The sequence below is a fragment of the Schistocerca serialis genome, chromosome 6, assembly GCF_023864345.2.
Source record: "Schistocerca serialis cubense isolate TAMUIC-IGC-003099 chromosome 6, iqSchSeri2.2, whole genome shotgun sequence".
Taxonomy (NCBI): Eukaryota; Metazoa; Arthropoda; class Insecta; order Orthoptera; family Acrididae; genus Schistocerca; species Schistocerca serialis.
Genome location: NC_064643.1, coordinates 413,794,618 through 413,817,830, shown reverse-complemented (window position 1 = coordinate 413,817,830; position 23,213 = coordinate 413,794,618). Strand labels below are relative to the sequence as shown.

The 23,213-nt window shown below is 38.4% G+C and overlaps 1 protein-coding gene across 1 annotated transcript in view; it reads right to left on the bottom strand.

Moving 5' to 3' along the window:
* LOC126484896 (dynein axonemal heavy chain 10) overlaps positions 1 to 23,213 on the bottom strand; it is a 1,141,797-nt gene that overhangs the window by 459,445 nt on the left and 659,139 nt on the right. Inside the window, exons 39-40 of the mRNA XM_050108495.1 lie at positions 11,078 to 11,260; positions 7,001 to 7,178 (exon numbers count right to left, since the gene is read on the bottom strand). Of these exons, the coding sequence (XP_049964452.1) occupies positions 7,001 to 7,178; positions 11,078 to 11,260 (361 nt within the window). The remainder of the gene's footprint in view (positions 1 to 7,000; positions 7,179 to 11,077; positions 11,261 to 23,213) is intronic.

Below are 23,213 nucleotides of genomic sequence, written 5' to 3'. Positions count from 1 at the left end.
ACCCATGTCTCATCCCCTGTGACAACATTGTCTAAAAGACTGTCACCTTCCTTATGATATTGCTCCAAAAAATCAAGAGCAAAAGCCATTCTTTTCATTCATTGGGGCTCAGTAAGCAGCCTGGGAACCCAACGGGCACACAATTTGTGAAACTTCAAATGTTCAGACACAATTCTGTACAAAGTTGTTCTACTCACATTCGGAAAATGCATGTCTACGTCTGTAATAGTGAATCGGCGATCTTCACGAATTTTTTTGTCAACCGCATTGACCAAATCGTCTGAAATCACTGATGGTCGGCCACACCGTGGTTCATCGTGCACATTATCCCGTCCTTCATTAAAAGCTCGCACCCACTTGCGCACTTTACCGTCGCTCATTATGTTAGGACCGTACACTTCAGTAATATGCCGATGGATTTCCGCCGCTGAATTGTTTCTTGCAGACAAAAACCGTATCACTGCCCTTACTTCACAATCGGCGGGCTGATCAATTGTCTTAAACATTGTAAAGTGACACTGTGAACTACACTCAGCAACAGTAACAAAGCGAATGGCGGCGTTTGACGCGCAAGACTTGCCGGGAGTCGGTGCGCATGCGTGTTTTGTCATTGGCGCCAAATTTCAATAGTTACGGCGAATCGGACCTTACTTTTGGAATAACCCTCGTACAATGAAAAAATAGTTTTTCTAAATGATCATTTTGCCTGATCAGTAACGAGAGTTAAGTTTTCCTTAAAGTCAGGATCTGTTACTGTGCAGTGTTTTTCAGTAGAATCAGTTTTGCATTCGATAACCGGAGTTGGTATGTATTTATTTGGTAGTAGCGTAATAATGAAATAATAAAATAATGAATAATGTTGGAGTCTTAATGGTTAGGGAGCCTGACTCTGCAGTAGGGATACTTTTTGAGAATGCAATCCACTAGCTAATGAGACAAGAAATGTAAGTACAATAATGAAGCTGAAGACATGATAGAGTGATGAAAAAAAAAATAATTACATACAAACAAATGTGGTGTAATTATATTCATGATCAGTTTTTGAATTATGGGTACTGTGTATATTGTGCAATTCATGACACTGCAGCTGGGAATGAGAACTTAACAGAAAGAGCAATATTTTAATGAGTTACAAGTCATATAATATTCCAGTAACCTTTTATAATTTTGTGAGGATTTAATTTTTTGGTTGAATGAGAGTAGTACTCAGAATTGAGTGGAGAAGTAGGGCAATAATATAGTACAACTTCCATCCTCTTAATTTTGATCTGAGTAGTAATTAAGTTACATGATGCTGTTTCTATTCTTTTTTCATAATGTAATGATTAGTAAATCATTGCTACTCCACATCTTGAGTTTTTTTCTAGAGGTAATGTGCATATTTTGGACATTAAGGTGATATAAGTCCATAAATGGTGTGAATCTCAAACCAGAACCTGGCATTTTAGTGATTTTGCAAATGGAAAGGAAACCCAAATCTTTCAAGTTTAACCAATTTGAGACAGAGTTATGACCCAGAGTAATGTTTTGTAGTGAAATTGGCACTTGAAACTAAATTTTTTATGAGTCCCCACCTCTAGATCTATAGTCAGTTTTAGCACTAATTATTGTGATGTTATGAGAACTGTGTAATGTATTTATTTATGGAGTAATGACAACTGTGTAATGTATTTATTTATGGAGTAATTACAACTGTGTAATGTATTTATTTATGGAGTAATGACTATTATTTGCCATTAGTGTGAAACATTTTTTCCTTATACTTAGTTGGAAATAAAAGTGATCATACTACAGTATGGTATTTTGTCTAATTTTTTCATGTACTGTGGCAGAAGAGAACCATCTCAAGGGAACTGACAGTAGTGCACTTCCTTATTAACTGCCACTTGAACCTGTTGAAAGTGTGGATGAATTGGTGAGAAAAATGGGTTAGAGCTCATTAAAAGAGTGGAAGTGCTTGTGCAAAATACTAAATATTGAAAAAGTGAAATTTTCTACCTGAAAATTAACTGCAAGGTGCAGTGCAATTTAACTTTTTGCAACCCTTGATCATTTATTCTTTGAAGCAAGACAGAACTTGCATAAAGTGACATGTATCTTAGAATTTAATTAATGTTTATCCAAAAAGGACATCGCTTATGATTAAGATGCCTATTTTTATCAAAAATATAATTTGTGGATATTTTGTGCCATTGTACAATACATTATATGTAAATATTTTGTATGGGGATTTTGATATGGCCAGTTCAAATAAGTAGAAATTTGAAAAACATGTGTACTGTTGTTTTTGATAAGGAGATTTCTTATGTAATATTCTTGTGTGTGCACAATGTTAAACCCACTTTCTGGGGTCACTCGCAGTCACTGAATTGCCCAGTTAGCTATTTGCAATATCTATCTGGTCAAAGCAATAAGGGGATTATGTGACAAAGCAAGCTGGGATCTCTTTACTTCCTCTCTTGTTTTGCCATCAGTCTCCTTAAATCTTAAATTCATTTTATTTTCATTTTTGCCTAATTACCATTAACATGCATGAGTATAATCATAATATAGCACCAGGTCTAATTTTGTGCTTAGTTTTGTGTATGTAATTAATTTCCTGATTCATTTTGACCATTCCTAGTTAATACTTTTGTAATAGGGTGAAATAAATAATTGTTTCATGACTTAAATTCTATTGTTGACTTATAAACAAATATAAATTATGTACCAATTAAAAACATATGGAAATAGAACTATTAGGACTCTTAAAGTATTTATTTGGCTCTATTCAAAAACATATTAGTAAAGCCAGCTCTTAATTAATTCCAAAATAACTACCAGGTTTGTGAAAAGTATTGTTTGTATACTTATATCTGTTAATTTCATTATTTAAACAAATAATTCAGTTTAACTGTTGTGGTAGAAGGAACTGTTACAAAGAAAGAATTTTTCTATGTATTCAGTTAACTGAATGAGTTATAATTTAATTGTAATGTCTGTAACTTAAACATCAAACAATGTATAGTTTCAGTGCCTATTATTATAGGGATACATAAAGCACTGATTTTTGGTCCCAGGACAGTCAGTCCACAGCCAATTTTCAGATGTGAAACTTGTATTGATTACATTAATAACAATGCATCAACTTAACTGTGGAATATATGTAACACAAATAGGCCATGTGTTAGAAAAATTAAGGACAATGTCTGTTTAATTTATTTCAAAAACAGTGTCACATGTACCGTATTATTCTGCACTGCTGTAAAATTATGGTTTTAGCCAAGTTTATGTACCTTGTGTTACGTGACAGCTACTGTTTTTTAGGAGTGTTTAAAACTCTTCGACTTAGTTGAAAATGTATCAACAATTGATTGCTAAGATTTCAAATCTCATCTGCAGGTTGGAGAGGGAGTCTGAAAGCTTCTGGTGCATCTGTGGTGGTAGGTGAGTTCCAAGTCATATTCCTGGGTGGTGCTACATGCCTCGTAGTCCAGGGACAAGATGACAGCACAGGTGTGGCTGTGGCAATCAGCAACAACTTTGTCAATTGCAGTGACATGATGCATGTCAGTAGTAATTCTGATAAGAATGACAGGTGCTGGAATCCATGAGGTGAGCACTGGCCAAGTTTTTCAGGAGGGCAAACATTACAAGCTTGTGGTCTGTGAGGACCATGAAGTGACAGACCTCCACCAAAGGTCAAAAGTATTTGACTGCCAATAGAGTGCAAGGCACTCTATCATATGTGCTCCAGAGCTGTTTAGCAGCAGAGAGCTTGCTGAAGAAGGAAGTGAGAGACTGCAGGCTGTTGCTGGAATTCTACTGCAGGACAGTGCTGATGGATGCCTAACCGGTATCAACCACAATGGCTAGCGGGATAGCAGGGTGAGGGTGGATGAGCAGGCTAGTGTCCACCAAGTCACACTTCGTGTCTTCCATTTGCAGTGTCCAAGGCACCGGCTTGTTTCCCTTCATTTTGGCACAATGAAGGGCAGCAGTGAATGACTCCTGCATAGCAGCAGCATTCCTAAGATGCCACTGGAAGAAGTTGCCAAGGAAGTGGCCGAGGTTCTTGAATTTCTCTGGGTGTGGGAATCTGAGGATAGCTTGCACTTTGTTGGGTACGAGGCATTAACCAGCGTCAGAGATGGCATGACCCAGGAATACCACCTTGCTGGAACTGAGAATGCAATTTCCTGTGTTGATGATGCCAGCAGCCTAGAGAAATTTTAAAAAAATTCTATGAAGGTGCTTGCAGTGGTCTTCACGCACTGTGGAAAAAATGATTAGGACAAGCCCCACAAAATGCCATCCAAGAAATGCTGCCACATTTTCACAGCACCATGGAGACTGAAGGTCATCAAGGTATGCTCTTAGAGCCCAAATGATGTGGTGATGGCAGTGTTCTGGATGTCCTCAAGTGTGACCAGAACTTTTCCTCATGAAAGACATTGACCAGTGCTTACTACATTACTTCCAGCAGCTGTCGTTCATCTTTGAATCACTACTGACATAGCTCACATCACTGAAATTCATATAGTCATTGCTGACTGCCACAGCTGGTAGCTGCACCATCACCTGGACTACAAGGCACTTCCTCTCATACTGTTTTTTCTGTCCTTAGGCAGACTATTCCTTGTTCCAGCTACTACAATAACCTGATCTTCTTTGCCAAAATCTCTGCACAAATAATCTGCCAGGAAGTTTCAAATTACTGTTGACATGCATTCTTCATTCCACAAGAATATGAGTATACAATGGACCTCAGGAATATTAAAGCAATTTACTGGTTATTGTATTATCATTATTATATAAAACCACTTTCATAGAATATTCTACAAAATCAGGATAACATCAGTTCCTCTAATTTCAATATAAATTAGAACTTTTCTAAGTTAATGTTTCAGATGGAAATTTTAAGTAATTATGTATTGTAAAGTGTATTTGCCAAAATTTTCTTCATGTGATGTATGTCAATAATTTTTTATGAACAGAACAATTTATCTAGAGTCTCACAGAGTTGTAAAAGTTAACTGTGAATCTGTTTATCAATCACGTTAATAATATTAAAATATAAGGAATTATCACTGTTATCAGATGCACATATCACGGTGCCCGGGCCCATGGCAGTGCTGTTTAGTGCAATTTGGTGTTAAGAGTTAGTGTAAAACATGTTAGTGTTGAGCAGGATGCAGTACTGGTTTGTTGTTTGTGGTTTGTCAAAACTGATATATATGTGAAAAGTTAAACTTCACTGCTTTGGAGATGAGTGACATAGCTCCTGCATCACATAGATTATACTCCAAAAATATGAGTGTTGTAGGACCTATGTCAGCTGTTTCTCAGCTTTTTAAATGTATTTCATTCTTTTTATTACATCTTTTGTCTGTATAAAAGCACTCAATCACCATTCCACTACCACAAATAACACACATGGCAGCACCTGTCACTCATATTGGCAGGAAAGGAATACAGACAACATGGTGTGTCACTTGCTTCATGAAGTTCATGTTCACCCTGTTACCGTGCTACGCAACTCACAAAGTGCTCCATGCCTCACAATGCCACAAGCTGTACATACAGCCTTGATTGTTGTAAGCTATATATTTTGTATATATTTTCAAGATTACCTTAGGTGATCGGGAGATTAGAACTTTTAATTGTGATTCAATGCTTGATGAACAAATTTCTAATTTTGAAAGCAGAGATGAAATGTTATTTCTTTCCTCATGGTTTTTATGTAAGTGGACATATTGTCTATTGTACAACAGAAAGTTAACACCAAAACACAAAATGACTGCATCCACTGTAACTGTCAGAACACAGTTACAAATGACAGAGATGAGTCTTGACTGTATTTTCAATTATAATTTTAAAAAAGGCCCCTACAGACCAAATGGACCTGCTATTGGGCTCCACGTCTTTCGAGAGCAGGTGGTGGAAGAAAGCTTTTATTCACATCTTCATGATGATGCCTGTAAATTGGCATATTTTGTTTACAACCCAAGGGTAAGTAGCAAACATTTTGTTGAATTCATCACTGAATTTGGAAAGCCATTTGTGAACAAAAGAGGCCTGGTTTTATCAACTTTGACTGAAAGTAGTTCACCTGTAAATGGTCTCAGTAGAAGACATTTTCCTAAATTGATTCTAGTTACAGAAATATCAAAATAGCATCACAGGAAATGTAAGGTTTGTGGAGGACTAAGAAATACAAGATCTGGCAAAGTGGTGAGGAAAGATACCAAACAATATTCTGAAGAAAGTGATGGAGGACTTTGGTTTGCAAAACGCTTCAAAATTTTTCCGTACTAATCCAGATGTAACAAATTGACAAAAAAAACTGCATTTTCAAACAGTTTTACCTTTAGTACCAACATAATATAATTCTATCTCCATTTAGGAAAAAATTAATGTGAAAAAACCTTTTTGTTGTGAAAACACCTCAGATTCATTTTGATATTAAAAATTAGAAAAAAGAACCGTCTTTCAAATGCAATTAACTAATTTAGCATCTGCACAGTAGAAATTGCTACACAAAATTCAGAAAACCCGTGTACTGTGTAAAAGGACGGTATCAGCCAGCTGAATGACATCTTAGCAACCCATTTGTCAAAAGTGTTAATACAGGGTGAAAAAGGCCAAAAATCAGTTTATATCTCTGATTAGAGTGCATGTACAAAGTCCTGCAAGCCTGAGAACCATATCTCATTTCATCTAGGGCACTGATGACCTTGCTGTTTAGTGCCCTCACCATGATCATCATCTTACTTCATCTGCAGTGGAGCAAATTTTAACAAATTTGTGAAAGCTTCTTAAACTATTCTGTGGCAAAATGCAAAAATCAGATTTTATTTATTGTCAGTTAATCACATCATTTTGAAGTAGATTGTTACGAGATACACTGTTGCTGAATGATATAAACAGAAAAGCAGTGATTTTTACAAATATTTTACTCTAATGTATGTATACACAGCCTAATTTGAGACTGAATTGTAACTACTATTTTTTTTTTCACCTGCAGTGAAAGCTGCCAGTCTTACAATACTTTGTTTTCCACTTCCACCCACTCCAACAAGCATAACATGCCCCTTATGCATGCGTAGCACCCTATGGACACGGGTAAGGTGTTCAAGTGCATCATCAAACAGCACGAGTTCCATGCGGCTCAGGCGTTCATTGTATTCATCAAGAATCTGTTAAAAAATATAACATTTATAGCTATGTCTAAATTAAATAAAACCAAATTATTAACCATAAGAACAATGGATAAGTCTAAATAATAAACATATCATTGTAGTGGTATTGCATTGTATCCTACATCAGAATTAAGTTACAAGTAATATTTACTTGTTTTGTTTTAAGCCACTTAACTATTCAGCAGCTTGCAACATATTACTGAATAGATAATCTGTTCCTAAACACAAGAAAATACAATTCCTTATGTCCAAAAATACGTATAAATCCATGCAGTTACTTTTCCATGAGTTATTATCATAATATGTACACATAGATTCCCAGTATCTGCAAATTCTATTGCAACAGTAGATGACAAACTCACACACACACACTCACGTAAATGCAACTCACTCACACACGTGGCCTCAGTTGCCTGAGACTGCAGTCATATGTGTGTGTGTGTGTGTGTGTGTTTTGTGTTTGTATGAGTGTGTACGTGTGTGTTTTTCGTCTAAATCTGACAAAGGCCTTACTGGTTGAAAGCAATATTTGTGACAGTCTTTTTGATGCGCCTATCTACGTCTCAGCATCTCTGCTATACGATAAGTAGCAACTTTCCTTTTCACAATACTGTTACATTCCATCCTGCATTTCCATTGTTTGATTCTATAGCAACAATAATTTCCAAAAATGTTTTCAAATAAACTTCTTTTAAAATAATATTAAGATGACAATCATTACAGAATACCTATATATTTGTAGCATCTTATTCTGTCTGTACATACCTGAGTGTACAGTGGTGTATAAACGTTCCATGTAACTGGTATTGCATGCATGCAAGGCTCAACAGTTAACTACCAAGAGAAGCATGGAATCATCTATATCAGTAACATCAAAGAGTAACTACAATGACAAATACTAGTCATGTGGAATGTGTATAAGCCACTGTACACTCATGTTTGTGGGGACAGAGAGAGATGTTACATAAATATTGTGGGCAATAGAAACCTTTTAAAATTAAAATACAGCATAACTATAATGAAACAATGGCAAATCCAGGATGGAATGTAACAATACCAGAGATGGAAAGTTGCTACTCACCATATAGCGGAGATGCTGAGTTGCGATAGTCACAACAAAAAGATTCACACAATTATAGCTTTCGGCCATTAAAGCCTTTGTCAGCAGTAGACACACATACACACATGCACACACACACTCATGTAAACACAATTTGCACACACGTCTGCAGCCTCAGAGAACTGAAACTACACTGCGAGCAGCAGCACCAGTGCATAATGGGAGTGGTGAGTGGGTGAGGGTAAGGAGGAGGCTGGGGCGGAGAGGGGAAGGGATAGTATGGTGGGAGTGGCGGACAGTGAAGTGTTGCAGTTTAGACGGAGGGCACGAGAGAAGGTGTGGAGGTGGGAGGGGGTAAGTAGCGGAAAGGAAAGAAATTAAAAGACTGGGTGTGGTGGTGAAACGATGGCTGTGTAGTGCTGGAATGGGAACAGGGAGGGGTCTGGATGGGTGAGGACAGTGACTAATGAAGGTTGAGGCCAGGAGGGTTACAGGAACGTAGGATGTATTGCAGGGAAAGTTCCCACCTGCGCAATTCAGAAAAGCTGGTGTTGGTGGGAAGGATCCATATGGCACAGGCTGTGAAGCAGTCATTGAGATGAGGGATATCATGTTTGGCAGCATGTTCAGCAACAGGGTGGTTCACTTGTTTTTTGGCCATAGTTTGTTGGTGGCCATTCATGTGGACAGACAGCTTGTTGGTTGTCATGCCTACACAGAATGCAGCACAGTGGTTGCAGCTTTGCTTGTAAATCACATAACTGATTTCACAGGTAGCCCTGCCTTTGATGGGATAGGTGATGTTAGTGACCGGATGGAGTAAGTGGTGGTAGGAGGATGTATGGGACAGGTCTTGCATCTAGCTCTATTACAGGGGTATGAGCCTTGCAGTACGGGATTGGGAGCAGGGGTTGTGTAAGGATGGACGAGTATATTGTGTACGTTCAGTGGACAGCAGAATACCACGGTAGGAGGGGTGGGAAGGATAGTGGGTAGGACACGATGAGAGGTAATCGAAACCCTGGTGGAGAATGTAATTCAGTTGCTCCAGTCCCAGATGGTGCAGAGTTACAACAGGAATGCTCCTCTGTGGCCGGACTGTGGTACTTTGGGAGATGGTGGGAGACTGGAAAGATAAGGCCTGGGAGATTTGTTTTTGTACGAGGATGAGAGGATAATTATGGTCAGTGAAGGCTTCAGTGATACCCTCAGTATATTTTGAGAGGGACTGCTCGTCACTGCAGATGCAACAACCATGGGTGGCTAGGCTGTATGGAAGGGACTTCTTGGTATGAAATGGGTGGCAGCTGTCGAAGTGGAGGTGTTGCTGGTGGTTAGTAGGTTTGTTATGGATGGAGGTACTGATGTAGCCATCTCTAAGGTGGAGCTCAACATCTAGGAAGGTGGCTTGTAGGACCAGGTGAAGCAAATGGTGGAGAAGTTGTTGACGTTCTGAATGAATGTGAATAAGATGTCCTCACCTTCAATCCAGATAGCAAAGATACCATCAATGAATCTGAACCAGGTGAGCAGTTTATGATTCTCGGTTTTTAGGAAGGATTCCTCTAGATGGCCCATGAATAGGTTAGCATAGGATGGTGCCATGCGGGTGCCCGTAGCCGTACCGCAGATTTGTTTGTAGGTAATGCCTTCAAAGGAGAAGTAATTGTGGGTGAAGATATAGTTAGTCATGGAGACTAGGAAGGAAATTGTTGGTTTGGAATCCATAGGGTGTCTGGAAAGGTAGTGTTCAATAGCAGTAAGGCCATGGGCATTAGGAATATTATTGTACAAGGAGGTGGCATCAATAGTGACGAGCAGGGCACTGTGTGGTAAAGGGACAGGAACTGTAGAGAGTCAGTCAAGGAAATAGCCGGTATCTTTTATATAGGAGGATAGGTTCCGGGTAATAGGTTGAAGGTGTTGGTCTATGAGAGCAGGGATGCTCTCTGTGGGGGCACAGTAACCGGCCACAATGGGGCGTCCCAGTCTTTTAATTTCTTTTTATTTCTCTCCTTTCCGCTACTTACCCCCTCTCCCCTCTGCACCTTCTCTCCTGCCCTCCGTCTAAATTGCAACACTTCACTGTCTGCCACTCCCACCATACTATCCCTCCCCCTTCCCACCCCAGCCTCCTCCTTACCCCCACCCATTCGCCACTCATAATGTGCACTGGTGCTGCTGCTCGCAGTGTGGTTTCGTGCTGCTGCACGCAGTGTGGTTTCAGTTCTCTGAGACTGCAGCCGTGTGTGCAAGTTGTGTTTGCGCGCGCACGTGTGTGTGTGTGTGTGTGTGTGTGTGTGTGTGTGTGTGTGTGTGTGTGTGTCTACTGCTGACAAAGGTCTTAATGGCCAAAAGCTATAATTGTATGAATCTCTTTGTTGTGCCAATCGTGTCTCAGCATAACTACAATGTTAATTCCCAGGATGAAACAATATAAAAAATGGGAAAGGCAACCACTCACCTATAGGGACTGATATGCATAGTGTAAAAACACGTAGGCCTAACAGAAAACAGCAATCCCTCTAGCTTTCAAGCTCTTTCTGTTTTTCTAGTAAAAGTACACACATCCATACACACAATACACAAACACTCAAACATACATTCCTGCAGCTGCACAAAACTGTATTTTTCACAGCTGTAAATGATATCAAAAACAGTGGTGATTGAAGAAAATTGCACCTGCGTGACTGGTAGAAACATAACGTCACTAGTTGTGAGGACAACTAAAAAAAAAAGGTTCGTCCCACAAATAAGAAAAGGAGATTGAGATGATGAGGAGGGGAGGAGAGAAAAGAGATACACTAACACACAGAACAAAATTATGAAAACTAACCTCTTTAAATATTCGATATATAGCTTCATAGTCAAGCAGGTCTTCATAAACCCTCTGCTCATCTTCACTTATGGCATTTCGGTAGTCCCCAAATAGAAGAGGTTCCTCCATAACAGTTTGAGCATAGTCAGGGAAATATCGTTTCAAGCCTGCTGATATGTGCTCAGCAATTACTGTTTTATCCTGTTGAAACAACAAAAAACAGCAAATAAAATATTCTGATTTTCAATAAAAATTTAAAACAGTTAATTTGATCAGCATGTAATGCCAGATTTCTGTTGAGTTTTTAAACAAGGGCAGATAAAATACATAGAGTAACTTAGGTATCTGTCAATATGGTGAACATTATCATTTTATAGGGGCTACTGCCAAAATTTGAAAGTACTGCATTTTACTTCTGAGATGTCAAAATTCACCCCCTGGGGAGCATGTCAGTGTTTTCATTTTCGTTTTGATTATAAGCATATAATACTCTTCAGCTGGCACACATTTCAATGAACTAAGTACCTGACTCAATTTATATACACTTTGAGAGACCACTGCTATGTCACCAATAAATTGTATCATGCACATTGTTCTTTATGCAGAGGCAATGGTTGGATGACATGCATGGTGGCATGGTTGAATTGCTGTGCATTTTTAGTCAGACATTTTCTTTGGAAAAAAAAAAAAAAAAAAACCCTACAACACTCATTGCAATCCCCAGCGGTAGCCACATTCCGATCCCCCATCTTGGCATGTGCTGCCAGTAGCAGGTGCCATGGTGTTGGTGCAACAGGCAGCCAGTAAGTAGCCTAGTAGCCTGTTTGACATGAACAGCTGTGCAGAAATGTTTGTACACGGAGTCCACGGCCACACATGTACATCTGGGCACAGCTCTTCAGCTCAGGGCAGGATATGGCAGTAAGTCCACAGACCTGCCATGATTCTTGTAATGAAAAACAATCCTCAGCAGTGAAGACCGCCCATGTGAGTGGATGTGTTCATCATTGACATGTTCATCCAAGAATAGATGGTGAACTGGCTGCAACATGTTGCCAAGTTTGTTTCAACTATGCGGCAGAAGGTTTGCTGGAAAGCCCTTACACATCCTCCATACAGTCCTGATCTCTTCATGAGCTTTTCATATTTTTGGAGCCTTGATGAAAGACATTTGTAGCCGTATATTTGCCTCGGTAGAAGAGATGCACACCTGGGTACAATCATGGTTCTGTAGGCAACCGAAAACACTTTTCCGTGAAAGCAGCAATTACTTTTCCAATGATAAACAGTTTACTTACTTTTGTTTCATCTGCCTCATTTGACTGTTCCTTACACATTTCCCCACTGATACTTGTGAACAGTATAGTTTTCTTAAAACAAGGACAATTTAAACTACAAGGTTCACTGACTGCATTGTAAATCTATGACATTAACTCACTGGCTTATCATTCACACATGATCAGTAACTTATTTAACTGTCCAGTTATATGCTAACAGGATAATGTTACAAAATTCTCCAGTCTCATTGGACAACACTTAAAAACTAACTTACAATAAATTGGCTCAATAAATTTCATACAGAATTACATAAAACAAAGTATAACTGTTAATACTGAATCCTACTAGTCCACATAATTACTTGAAAATCAACACCTGCTGTAAATCATTTACATCTTTCATTAAATATCACACAAAACATCACTCAAGGAATCATATCATTAATCTCATCAGTACATTACAACACAAAAAAAGATTCTGCCACATGTGATATTGTGCCCTGCCCGAGACGTAGTAACATACTATTTTCCTTTCTTATCGAAGCGATACAGATGGCCGTACCGTAGGTGCAACCACAACGGAGGGGTATCTGTTGAGAGGCCACACAAACACCCCCTATGAACCATGGACCTTGCCGTTGGTGGGGAGGCTTGCGTGCCTCAGCGATACAGATGGCTGTACCGTAGGTGCAACCACAACGGAGGGGTATCTGTTGAGAGGCCAGACAAACATGTGGTTCCTGAAGAGGGGCAGCAGCCTTTTCAGTAGTTGCAGGGGCAACAGTCTGGATGATTGACTGATATGGCCTTGTAACACTAACCAAAACGGCCTTGCTGTGCTGGTACTGCGAACGGCTGAAAGCAAGGGGAAACTACAGCCGTAATTTTTCCCGAGGACATGCAGCTTTACTGTATGATTAAATGATGATGGCGTCCTCTTGGGTAAAATATTCCGGAGGTAAAATAGTCCCCCATTCTGATCTCCAAGCGGGGACTACTCAGGAGGACGTAGTCATCAGGAGAAAGAAAACTGGTGTTCTACGGATCGGAGCTTGGAATGTCAGATCCCTTAATCGGGCAGGTAGGTTAGAAAATTTAAAAAGGGAAATGGATAGGTTAAAGTTAGATATAGTGGGAATTAGTGAAGTTCGGTGGCAGGAGGAACAAGACTTTTGGTCAGGTGATTACAGGGTTATAAATACAAAATCAAATAGGGGTAATGCAGGAGTAGGTTTAATAATGAATAAAAAAATAGGAGTGCAGGTTAGCTACTACAAACAGCATAGTGAACGCATTATTGTGGCCAAGATAGACACAAAGCCCATGCCTACTACAGTAGTACAAGTTTATATGCCAACTAGCTCTGCAGATGATGAAGAAATAGATGAAATGTATGACGAGATAAAAGAAATTATTCAGGTAGTGAAGGGAGATGACAATTTAATAGTCATGGGTGACTGGAATTCGTCAGTAGGAAAAGGGAGAGAAGGAAACATAGTAGGTGAATATGGATTGGGGGGAAGGAATGAAAGAGGAAGCCACCTTGTAGAATTTTGCATAGAGCATAACTTAATCATAGCTAACACTTGGTTCAAGAATCATAAAAGAAGGTTGTATACCTGGAAGAATCCTGGAGATACTAAAAGGTATCAGATAGATTATATAATGGTAAGACAGAGATTTAGGAACCAGGTTTTAAATTGTAAGACATTTCCTGGGGCAGATGTGGATTCTGACCACAATCTATTGGTTATGAACTGCAGATTGAAACTGAAGAAACTGCAAAAAGGTGAGAATTTAAGGAGATGGGACCTGGATAAACTGAAAGAACCAGAGGTTGTAGAGAGTTTCAGGGAGAGCATAAGGGAACAATTGACAGGAATGGGAGAAAAAAATACAGTAGAAGAAGAATGGGTAGCTCTGAGGGATGAAGTAGTGAAGGCAGCAGACGATCAAGTAGGTAAAAAGACGAGGGCTAATAGAAATCCTTGGGTAACAGAAGAAATATTGAATTTAATTGATGAAAGGAGAAAATATAAAAATGCAGTAAATGAAGTAGGCAAAAAGGAATACAAACGTCTCAAAAATGATATCGACAGGAAGTGCAAAATGACTAAGCAGGGATGGCTAGAGGACAAACGCAAGGATGTAGACGCTTGTCTCACTAGGGGTAAGATAGATACTGCCTACAGGAAATTTAAAGAGACCTTTGGAGAGAAGAGAACCACTTTTATGAATATCAAGAGCTCAGATGGAAACCCAGTTCTAAGCAAAGAAGGGAAGGCAGAAAGGTGGAAGGAGTATATTGAGGGTTTAGACAAGGGCGATGTACTTGAGGACAATATTATGGAAATGGAAGAGGATGTAGATGAAGACGAAATGGGAGATAAGATACTGCGTGAAGAATTTCACAGAGCACTGAAAGACCTGAGTCGAAACAAGGCCCCGTGAGTAGACAACATTCCATTAGAACTACTGATGGCCTCGGGAGAGCCAGTCATGACAAAACTCTACCATCTGGTGAGCACGATGTATGAGACAGGCAAAATACCCTCAGACTTCAAGAAGAATATAATAATTCCAATCCCAAAGAAAGCAGGTGTTGACAGATGTGAAAATTACCGAACTATCAGTTTAATAAGTCACAGCTGCAAAATACTAACGCGAATTCTTTACAGACGAATGGAAAAACTGGTAGAAGCCGACCTCGGGGAAGATCAGTTTGGATTCCGTAGAAATGTTGGAACACGTGAGGCAATACTAACCTTACAACTTATCTTAGAAGAAAGATTAAGAAAAGGCAAACCTACGTTTCTAGCATTTGTAGACTTAGAGAAAGCTTTTGACAATGTTAACTGGAATACTCTCTTTCAAATTCTGAAGGTGGCACGGGTAAAATACAGGGAGCGAAAGGCAATTTACAATTTGTACACAAACCAGATGGCAGTTATAAGAGTCGAGGGGCATGAAAGGGAAGCAGTGGTTGGGAAAGGAGTGAGACAGGGTTGTAGCCTCTCCCCGATGTTATTCAATCTGTATATTGAGCAAGCAGTAAAGGAAACAAAAGAAAAATTCGGAGTAGGTATTAAAATTCATGGAGAAGAAGTAAAAACTTTGAGGTTCGCCGATGACATTGTAATTCTGTCAGAGACAGCAAAGGACTTGGAAGAGCAGTTGAACGGAATGGACAGTGTCTTGAAAGGAGGATATAAGATGAACATTAACAAAAGCAAAACGAGGATAATGGAATGTAGTCAAATTAAGTCGGGTGATGCTGAGGGAATTAGATTAGGAAATGAGACACTTATAGTAGTAAAGGAGTTTTGCTATTTAGGGAGTAAAATAACTGGTGATGATCGAAGTAGAGAGGATATAAAATGTAGACTGGCAATGGCAAGGAAAGCATTTCTCAAGAAGAGAAATTTGTTAACATCGAGTATAGATTTAAGTGTCAGGAAGTCGTTTCTGAAAGTATTTGTATGGAGTGTAGCCATGTATGGAAGTGAAACATGGACGATAACTAGTTTGGACAAGAAGAGAATAGAAGCTTTCGAAATGTGGTGCTACAGAAGAATGCTGAAGATAAGGTGGGTAGATCACGTAACTAATGAGGAGGTATTGAGTAGGATTGGGGAGAAGAGAAGTTTGTGGCACAACTTGACTAGAAGAAGGAATCGGTTGGTAGGACATGTTTTGAGGCATCAAGGGATCACAAATTTAGCATTGGAGGGCACCGTGGAGGGTAAAAATGGTAGAGGGAGACCAAGAGATGAATACACTAAGCAGATTCAGAAAGATGTAGGTTGCAGTAGGTACTGGGAGATGAAGAAGCTTGCACAGGATAGAGTAGCATGGAGAGCTGCATCAAACCAGTCTCCGGACTGAAGCAGTGTTGCCAACTCTAAAAATACCCAAGTCGCTAGATTCAATATCAAAAGTCGCTAGAAAGTCGCTAAAACTGATTTTACTAGGGGTGTACTGAAAATTTCGTGCTGTGAATGGTGCAATAAGCCAGTGTGTGTGTGTGTTGGGGGGGGGGGGGGGGTAATATAATATTAATAATAATTGTCTCATACCTAATTGCTATATTGTCTTAATTAAATGACGCATCACTTGCAACAACATACATATAAAATACGCTAACGTATAATTAAACATGTTATCGTAATTGACGCAACACATAGATTGTTGTTTCAATCACAGTAGTCAAATATACTAAAAATATACAACTATATTTGTAACAAAAGAAAGCAAGAACTCAGATTAGGTTATAAAACATATACATACCGGAATGTGAGCTATTCATCGTAGTCACTCAGAAGTTCGAATAACTCTTCTGTTTCATGCTTTGACAGAACTGTTGTTGGTATTCAGTGAGGCGTGCGAAACTGCAAGCTGATGAGAGTGACAAATGCAACGGATCGCTACCAAATGCTTCAAACCATATTCTCTCTTGAGTTGTTCGAAAAGCCCATTGTTTATTCCAACTATTGCAGAAGCATTATCTGTGCCAATTCCTACCATATTAGCGACTGGAAGTTTGAGATCTTTCAAAGAATTCACAAGAACAGCCGTCAGATTTCTTGCATCTGCAGTTTCTACTACAGCGAGTTTGAGAAATGCTGATCTAATGGGTTGGTTGTTTACACCACAGTACCGTATAACGATACCTAGCATTTTAGATATTGATACATCTGTGGATTCATCTATTGGTACACTGTATTTTTGGTTACCTATATCTTCAACCAATTATTGTGTAAAATATTGAGCCAAAACTTCAGTTATAATGTTAGTGCACTTTGTACGATGTAATTGCATGTTTTTAGCGCCCTCATCACCGGAAAATAACGAAAGGGCGCCTTCCTCTCTGCTTGCTATTCTAACTGTAGTTTTCGGAACAATTTTCACATGTAAGGTGGTTTGTGTTTTTTTAATCAATTTTTTGTTTATGCTTAATAGTTTTCGAATGCTTTCTAATATCACACAATTTAGCATAAAACTCTGTTGCACATACTTGACTTCTTGCCTTGGATAAGTCTCCAACGACTGGTTTCAACCACCCATTGAATTCAGGTTCTGCTTCCCAAGCATCCCGATATTTTTTAGCGTACTGCTTCTTCTTCTGCGGTAAATCCATTATGCAAGCCACCACAACATAAGTTTCACCAATTTATAATCACTGAAAATACATTAAAACTCAGGCGAACTAGAGGTCATGAAACAATCTACTCACTCGGTAACTCGATATCAGTCCTATTGTTCATTGTTTAAAACGTAATAATGTCTGAGGTACCCCCACCGAATTGTTCTTGCGTTACCACTGTGCATGTGTTAATAATTTGACTGCAAGTTAACATTTCGAAAAATTAGAGATTGCTGGAGAGAAATGTATTTTATTATACTTTTAAGTAAGTTTTTTGTCAATTCGAAAAATAAAAGGAGTTCAATAGTTGAAGAATTACAGATCAATAGGCTATCGACGATAACAGGCTAGTGAGTAATGAATAATGAATTGTTATATAGTCAAGATTTTCTTACTCTGTAGGCAATTCCCACATTCAGGTTTACTAAATGCTGAACAATGCTACATGATCTGCTAAAAACTTAATTTAACTTAGTAAATCTAAAACAAAGTCTGTGTAGTACCCATTCTATAGTTAAAATCTTAGTTTTGTTAATGAAAATACTGGCCCAAAATAGTTTTGATTTGTACTTCAAAAGTCGTCAGTACTCCAAAAGTCGCCAGATAAGTCGCTAAATAACTTTTGTCGCTAAAAAGTTTTTTTTGTCGCTAAGACGAAGGCAAAAGTCGCCATTTCTAGCGACAAAGTCGCTAAATTGGCAACACTGGACTGAAGACCACAACAACAAAATCGAAATTTCAAAAGTTAAAGATATAATTTAATCATTGTGACAATTAACTGCGCTGCAAGTCAACGATTATTTACGGTCAGGAGAATGAGAGCGGCGTATCTGTAATTTGTCCTATTTAAGAATGCGCGTTCGTCTTTTCTTTCTCTCTCTCTCTTTAGTGGCGCGCCTTTCCGACAGCACCTTACGCTATCAGACTCCTATTTTATTCCATTTTTGTTCAAATGAACTGAAATTGTATTCCTGTTAGGAATTTGTTTAATAGTGCCATTACTATCACCAATTGCAATTACCGATATGACTTTACTATGAACACTTTTTATCTTTCGCTCCATAGGCGAGCTAAGATTATTATAATTCCTACGTGATCGCCGAAAGACGGCACAATTCTGTATTATGTCCAAAATTGTGAGATTAGAGCTCGTGATGTCAGATGTCTGTACAAAAAACCTTACTTTGAGAAATAATAATTGTTTAATTTGGTATTTCTGCATTCATCTCATAGTAACAATCATCTATCCTCAATTTATAAAATGTTACAGATTTTGCTTAACTACATTTTTTCTTATGTTGCCAATGCGATACCCAGAAATTACATTAAAACTGTTCTGAATTTTCTCTCGAGGTGAGGAGACACCTAATCATATCCCTGAGATCATAGGAAAGCAAATTAAACATTTTTCAGCACGCCAAGAGTCTACCGACCTTCACTTCAAACAGCAAAAAAGATAAAAAAGATTAAGAAAGTGATTTGTGTGTGCGAGTGAAATATTTAAATTCATTTTATTTTTCATTTACTAATAATTAATTAATTATTTATTTAATTATTAATTTTACTTTAATTATTAATATATATGGCGCTCAAAGCGAGTGGCCATAACGTAAGAATAAATGTATGTAAAAATTTAAATCCCATTTTCTAATATAAAATTTGCATTTTTATTTTATATAGCCATCCGATGTAGGCTACTGTACCACGACGTGGAAAAAGCCATCCAATCCAGATTACGGCAAATTGTAGATCTGTAAGGTAAAAAACTTATTCAAATGAATTTTTTGCTCTGTCAAGACAGTAGTTGTCTTCAATAGTGTTTTTCCTTTGATTCTCTACAGAAATAAAGTCGTAGTTACTAGCAGTTTAGTTCAGTGATTTTGGAAGGGTGTGTCAAGAAAAATCCAGTTTTGCAAAAACCGTTGCAAGATTGTTGTTGCGTGTGAAGACAGAGAACACAAAATGGCCGATTTGGACGCTCTATGATAAAAGAGCATCATAGTCAGGAAAATTATTTATTGTATTAACATTATTTACTGTTTTATATGTATGTATGTTACTGTTGAAGGTTATTCGTGTGGCGAATTTTTCCCAATTTTTCAAAATGTCAGATTATTGTCAAAGTCGGTAGAAAGGAAAATTTAGCAATTGAAATCATGGCTTCACCATCAAATTTCGGAAATGACATGCTAAATCTAAATGAATCACTCATAGATTTCACCACAAATGAGTTAGAAAATCGAACTACGGACTTGAAGATGTTCGCCGCGAATTCGGAGGTCTTACAAAACATCGAAAATGGTCATCCGGCCACTGCAATTAATTAAACTCGAGTGGATACAGATCAATCTAATGAAACGATGGAAGACAGTATTGCGCTTGACCCGCTTACTGCTTTCCCGAAAAAGTTGGAATTACGCGATCAGAGACAAAGAATTAAAATATTGATATAAAAACCGAATTAGCCAACATCTGGTCCGAGCAAATGAATATGAAGCAAGCTTATGCAGCAATTTGTCACCAAGTCAACAAACTGGACAGTGGTGTTGAAAAATTAAAAATTTCACATTCCGCAATAAAATCGGATGAGGAAAAATTAACATCTGACGTTACAGATCTCAAAATAAATAATCAAAAGATCTTCGACGAACAGTTAGAATCTCACAAAAGACAAATAAATACTGGAATTTCCAACTGGATAACCACTAAAGAGACAAAACTTGATACAAAGATTAATGTTGCCGTCGAAAAAGCTGTTCAGTGCATACGGGAAGAAATATCTTCTGCGGTACATGCGCATTCAGACGCCACGCACAATCCGCAAGACGGACAAAAAGAAGCAAACGAAGAAATGCCTATGTGGACACGGGAAATAAACAGTCGCGTCCGTAATTTGGAGAAAGCCGTTTCGACGGACAGCAGAACGGAAATGAATTTTCCTATGCAACTGTCGAATGACAACAATGCACGAAAAACGACATTCGGGAATGAAAAAAATATTCCAAACACCCGACTTGTCGCCAGCAAACTGCAATGACGAAGACGAAGGTATAGTGAGTTCACCGAAAATTGAGCAAAATTTACTCAAACACCGCCATTTTCCAACATTTTCCGAGGACATGAAATCCATCCACCCAATTGTATTTATACGCGCTTCTAAGAATATCTTACACAGAAAAAGGTCAGAATATCAAAAAATTCAGTGATGTCACACGTCACCAGTGACGCAGCCCTATGGGCTAGCGAAACCACTGAATCATGCAATACGCTTGCTGAATTCGAGAAAGCTTTCCTTGCAAAATATTGGTCTGCAGGAATCCAAGAACATTTGCGCAAAGAAGTTTATACCCTTGTACTGCATAATCCGAAAAAGGGGAGACTGAGCAAATATTTTGAACGATACATTGCGAATATTAAAGACAAAATTACCGATCAACCTTAGGGAAAAATTAATAAATGTACCAGACGAATATTTGGAGCATTTCCTTTCGGTGATCGACTCCTTGGATCTAATTCAAGAAGACGCAAAGTCTTACCAAGCATTCACGAATAACTGTAACGGTTGTCACAGTATTTATAACCCAGACAGTAATGAACAGAGTAAACGTAACCAATACAGAAAGGTCAATATGACAAAGTGAATGTGCCTAGTTACAACCATAACAGGAACCATGCTTCGAATGACGCGAATACCGGTTCCGTAGCCAATAAATGGAGTTATGGCGACGGTAACTCGGGAAACGGCACGAGCTATAAGCGCAAATTCGAAGGTGGAAATAATTACCACGACGCTTACCACGATAAAAGGACACTGTGGAAAAAGCCGAATGGCAATCAATGGGATAACAACGACAGTCCTCCGAATCAGCCTAACACAAATATTCGAAACAAGAACCAATATCCGAATAGTAACAACGGCAATCAATGGTCAAACCAGCGACCCATTCTATGGTTCGATAACCAGACACTGAATGTAATGCAAGCAGTACCCGTCATTCCAGACGCAAACGGTCAAAGTCACATTGACAGTAACCGTCCTACTACAGAGCAAGTATGTGAAGTCGTAGAACAATCCGGCCATCAGCTACAGTCAAACTACAGCCGACCGTTCTGAACGGCCTCCCGAGCACGGTTGGATCTATAAGTGGAGGCAACCACACAATCAATCTGAAAGCGCTACGTTCAACGACGGTGCCGACATCGGGGACGAATTATTAGAAGCTGAGTCTATAAACATGACGATGAATACTTGGTGCAAGCTGAAATTATTGTCACTATTAACGGTGTTAGTTTGCAAGCAATAATTGATACTGGTGCCATTACATGTGTCATAAACCACACCTTGTTCGACCAAATTAATCGCATAGAGAGATTACCTATATTACCCTTGCAAAACTGCCGAGTTTCTGGCGCATTAAGCGCTGCCACACAGATAGTTAAGCACCAGGTGCAGGCCGATCTCTATGTAGATGACGAGCAACTTACGTGCCACTTATTACTAATGAAAAATTTATCGGTTCCTCGCATTCTAAGGTGGGATTTTCTACGCGGTAGAAATGCAAAGATTGATCTACCTGCGGGAAAATGGGTGGTTACAAACAAAGGCAAAAGAATTGCACTACCGTTAATTAGGACTCAAAATGCACATAACAGATGCTGTCGTAATGTTATTGTGAAATTGGTAGGCCCAGGTATACCCCACATTTCTAAAGATTTCGAGATGTCAGAATTTCTGCACTCGAAAGTTAATGACAAAGCAGTACCTAACAATTCAGCATCAATTGTAGCAAAAGCATCATAGTCGACATATCTGAACCAAACACAGAAGGAAGAACTAATCTCATTGAAGATTATATGCCTGTATTTGATAGTAAACCTGGAACCATAAAGAACTTTGTGTGGAAGTTACCCCACACGAAACTTTTTGTAGGACATCATACGCCGTGCCGTGGAAAAAAAGAATCTGTAAAAGCAGAAATACATAAGATTCTGGACTGGGGACTAATCGAACCATCGGACTCCACAAAAAAGTATTATGAATGAAGTAATGACCTTTATTACATGTGTACCAATATTCGTATGTAAACGACTGTATTGTGTATCTAACTTGTATATAAATTTCATGGTGAATGTATAACTAATGTGAATATTTTTCTTTCAGTATTTAAATCGTAAGTTTTTTCCTTTTCAAATTGTAAGTAAATAACTTCATTCAATAATTAAAGATAACTTTTTCAAAAAGAACTTTTTTAATTGTTATTGCTTTAATGAATATGAATAATTACTCATGACAGGAATAAAGTTGAAAAAAAAAAACCTTTTAAACTTTCTTTGCAAAGTCAATGAGTAAACTCAAACTTTGAATCACTTGATGAATAGTAAATTTTATCTTCCCAACTATTTATGAAATAAATTCGATTTTTGTGCTAATGTGTTATTTGCAATGTATGTATATAAAACCCTAAAATAGTCAGCATCTAGAGAATCAATGTGTTACCTTGCTTCAACCGTTAGAATATACATCCTTCTGATGAATACATGGTAGCCTTATAGCTAATTTTCATTGCGATTTTAATTTCGTAAGTAGGAAGTAAAATCGTGTGATTTTCTCCACTTGACCGAGCAACGAATATCATTTGAATGAGAAACGAAGTTATGCTTTCTTTCCTGGGAATATGTAAATGGTTACGAGTAACTGAATTTTGAGTGGTGTATGTTTCTAATTTCATTGTAA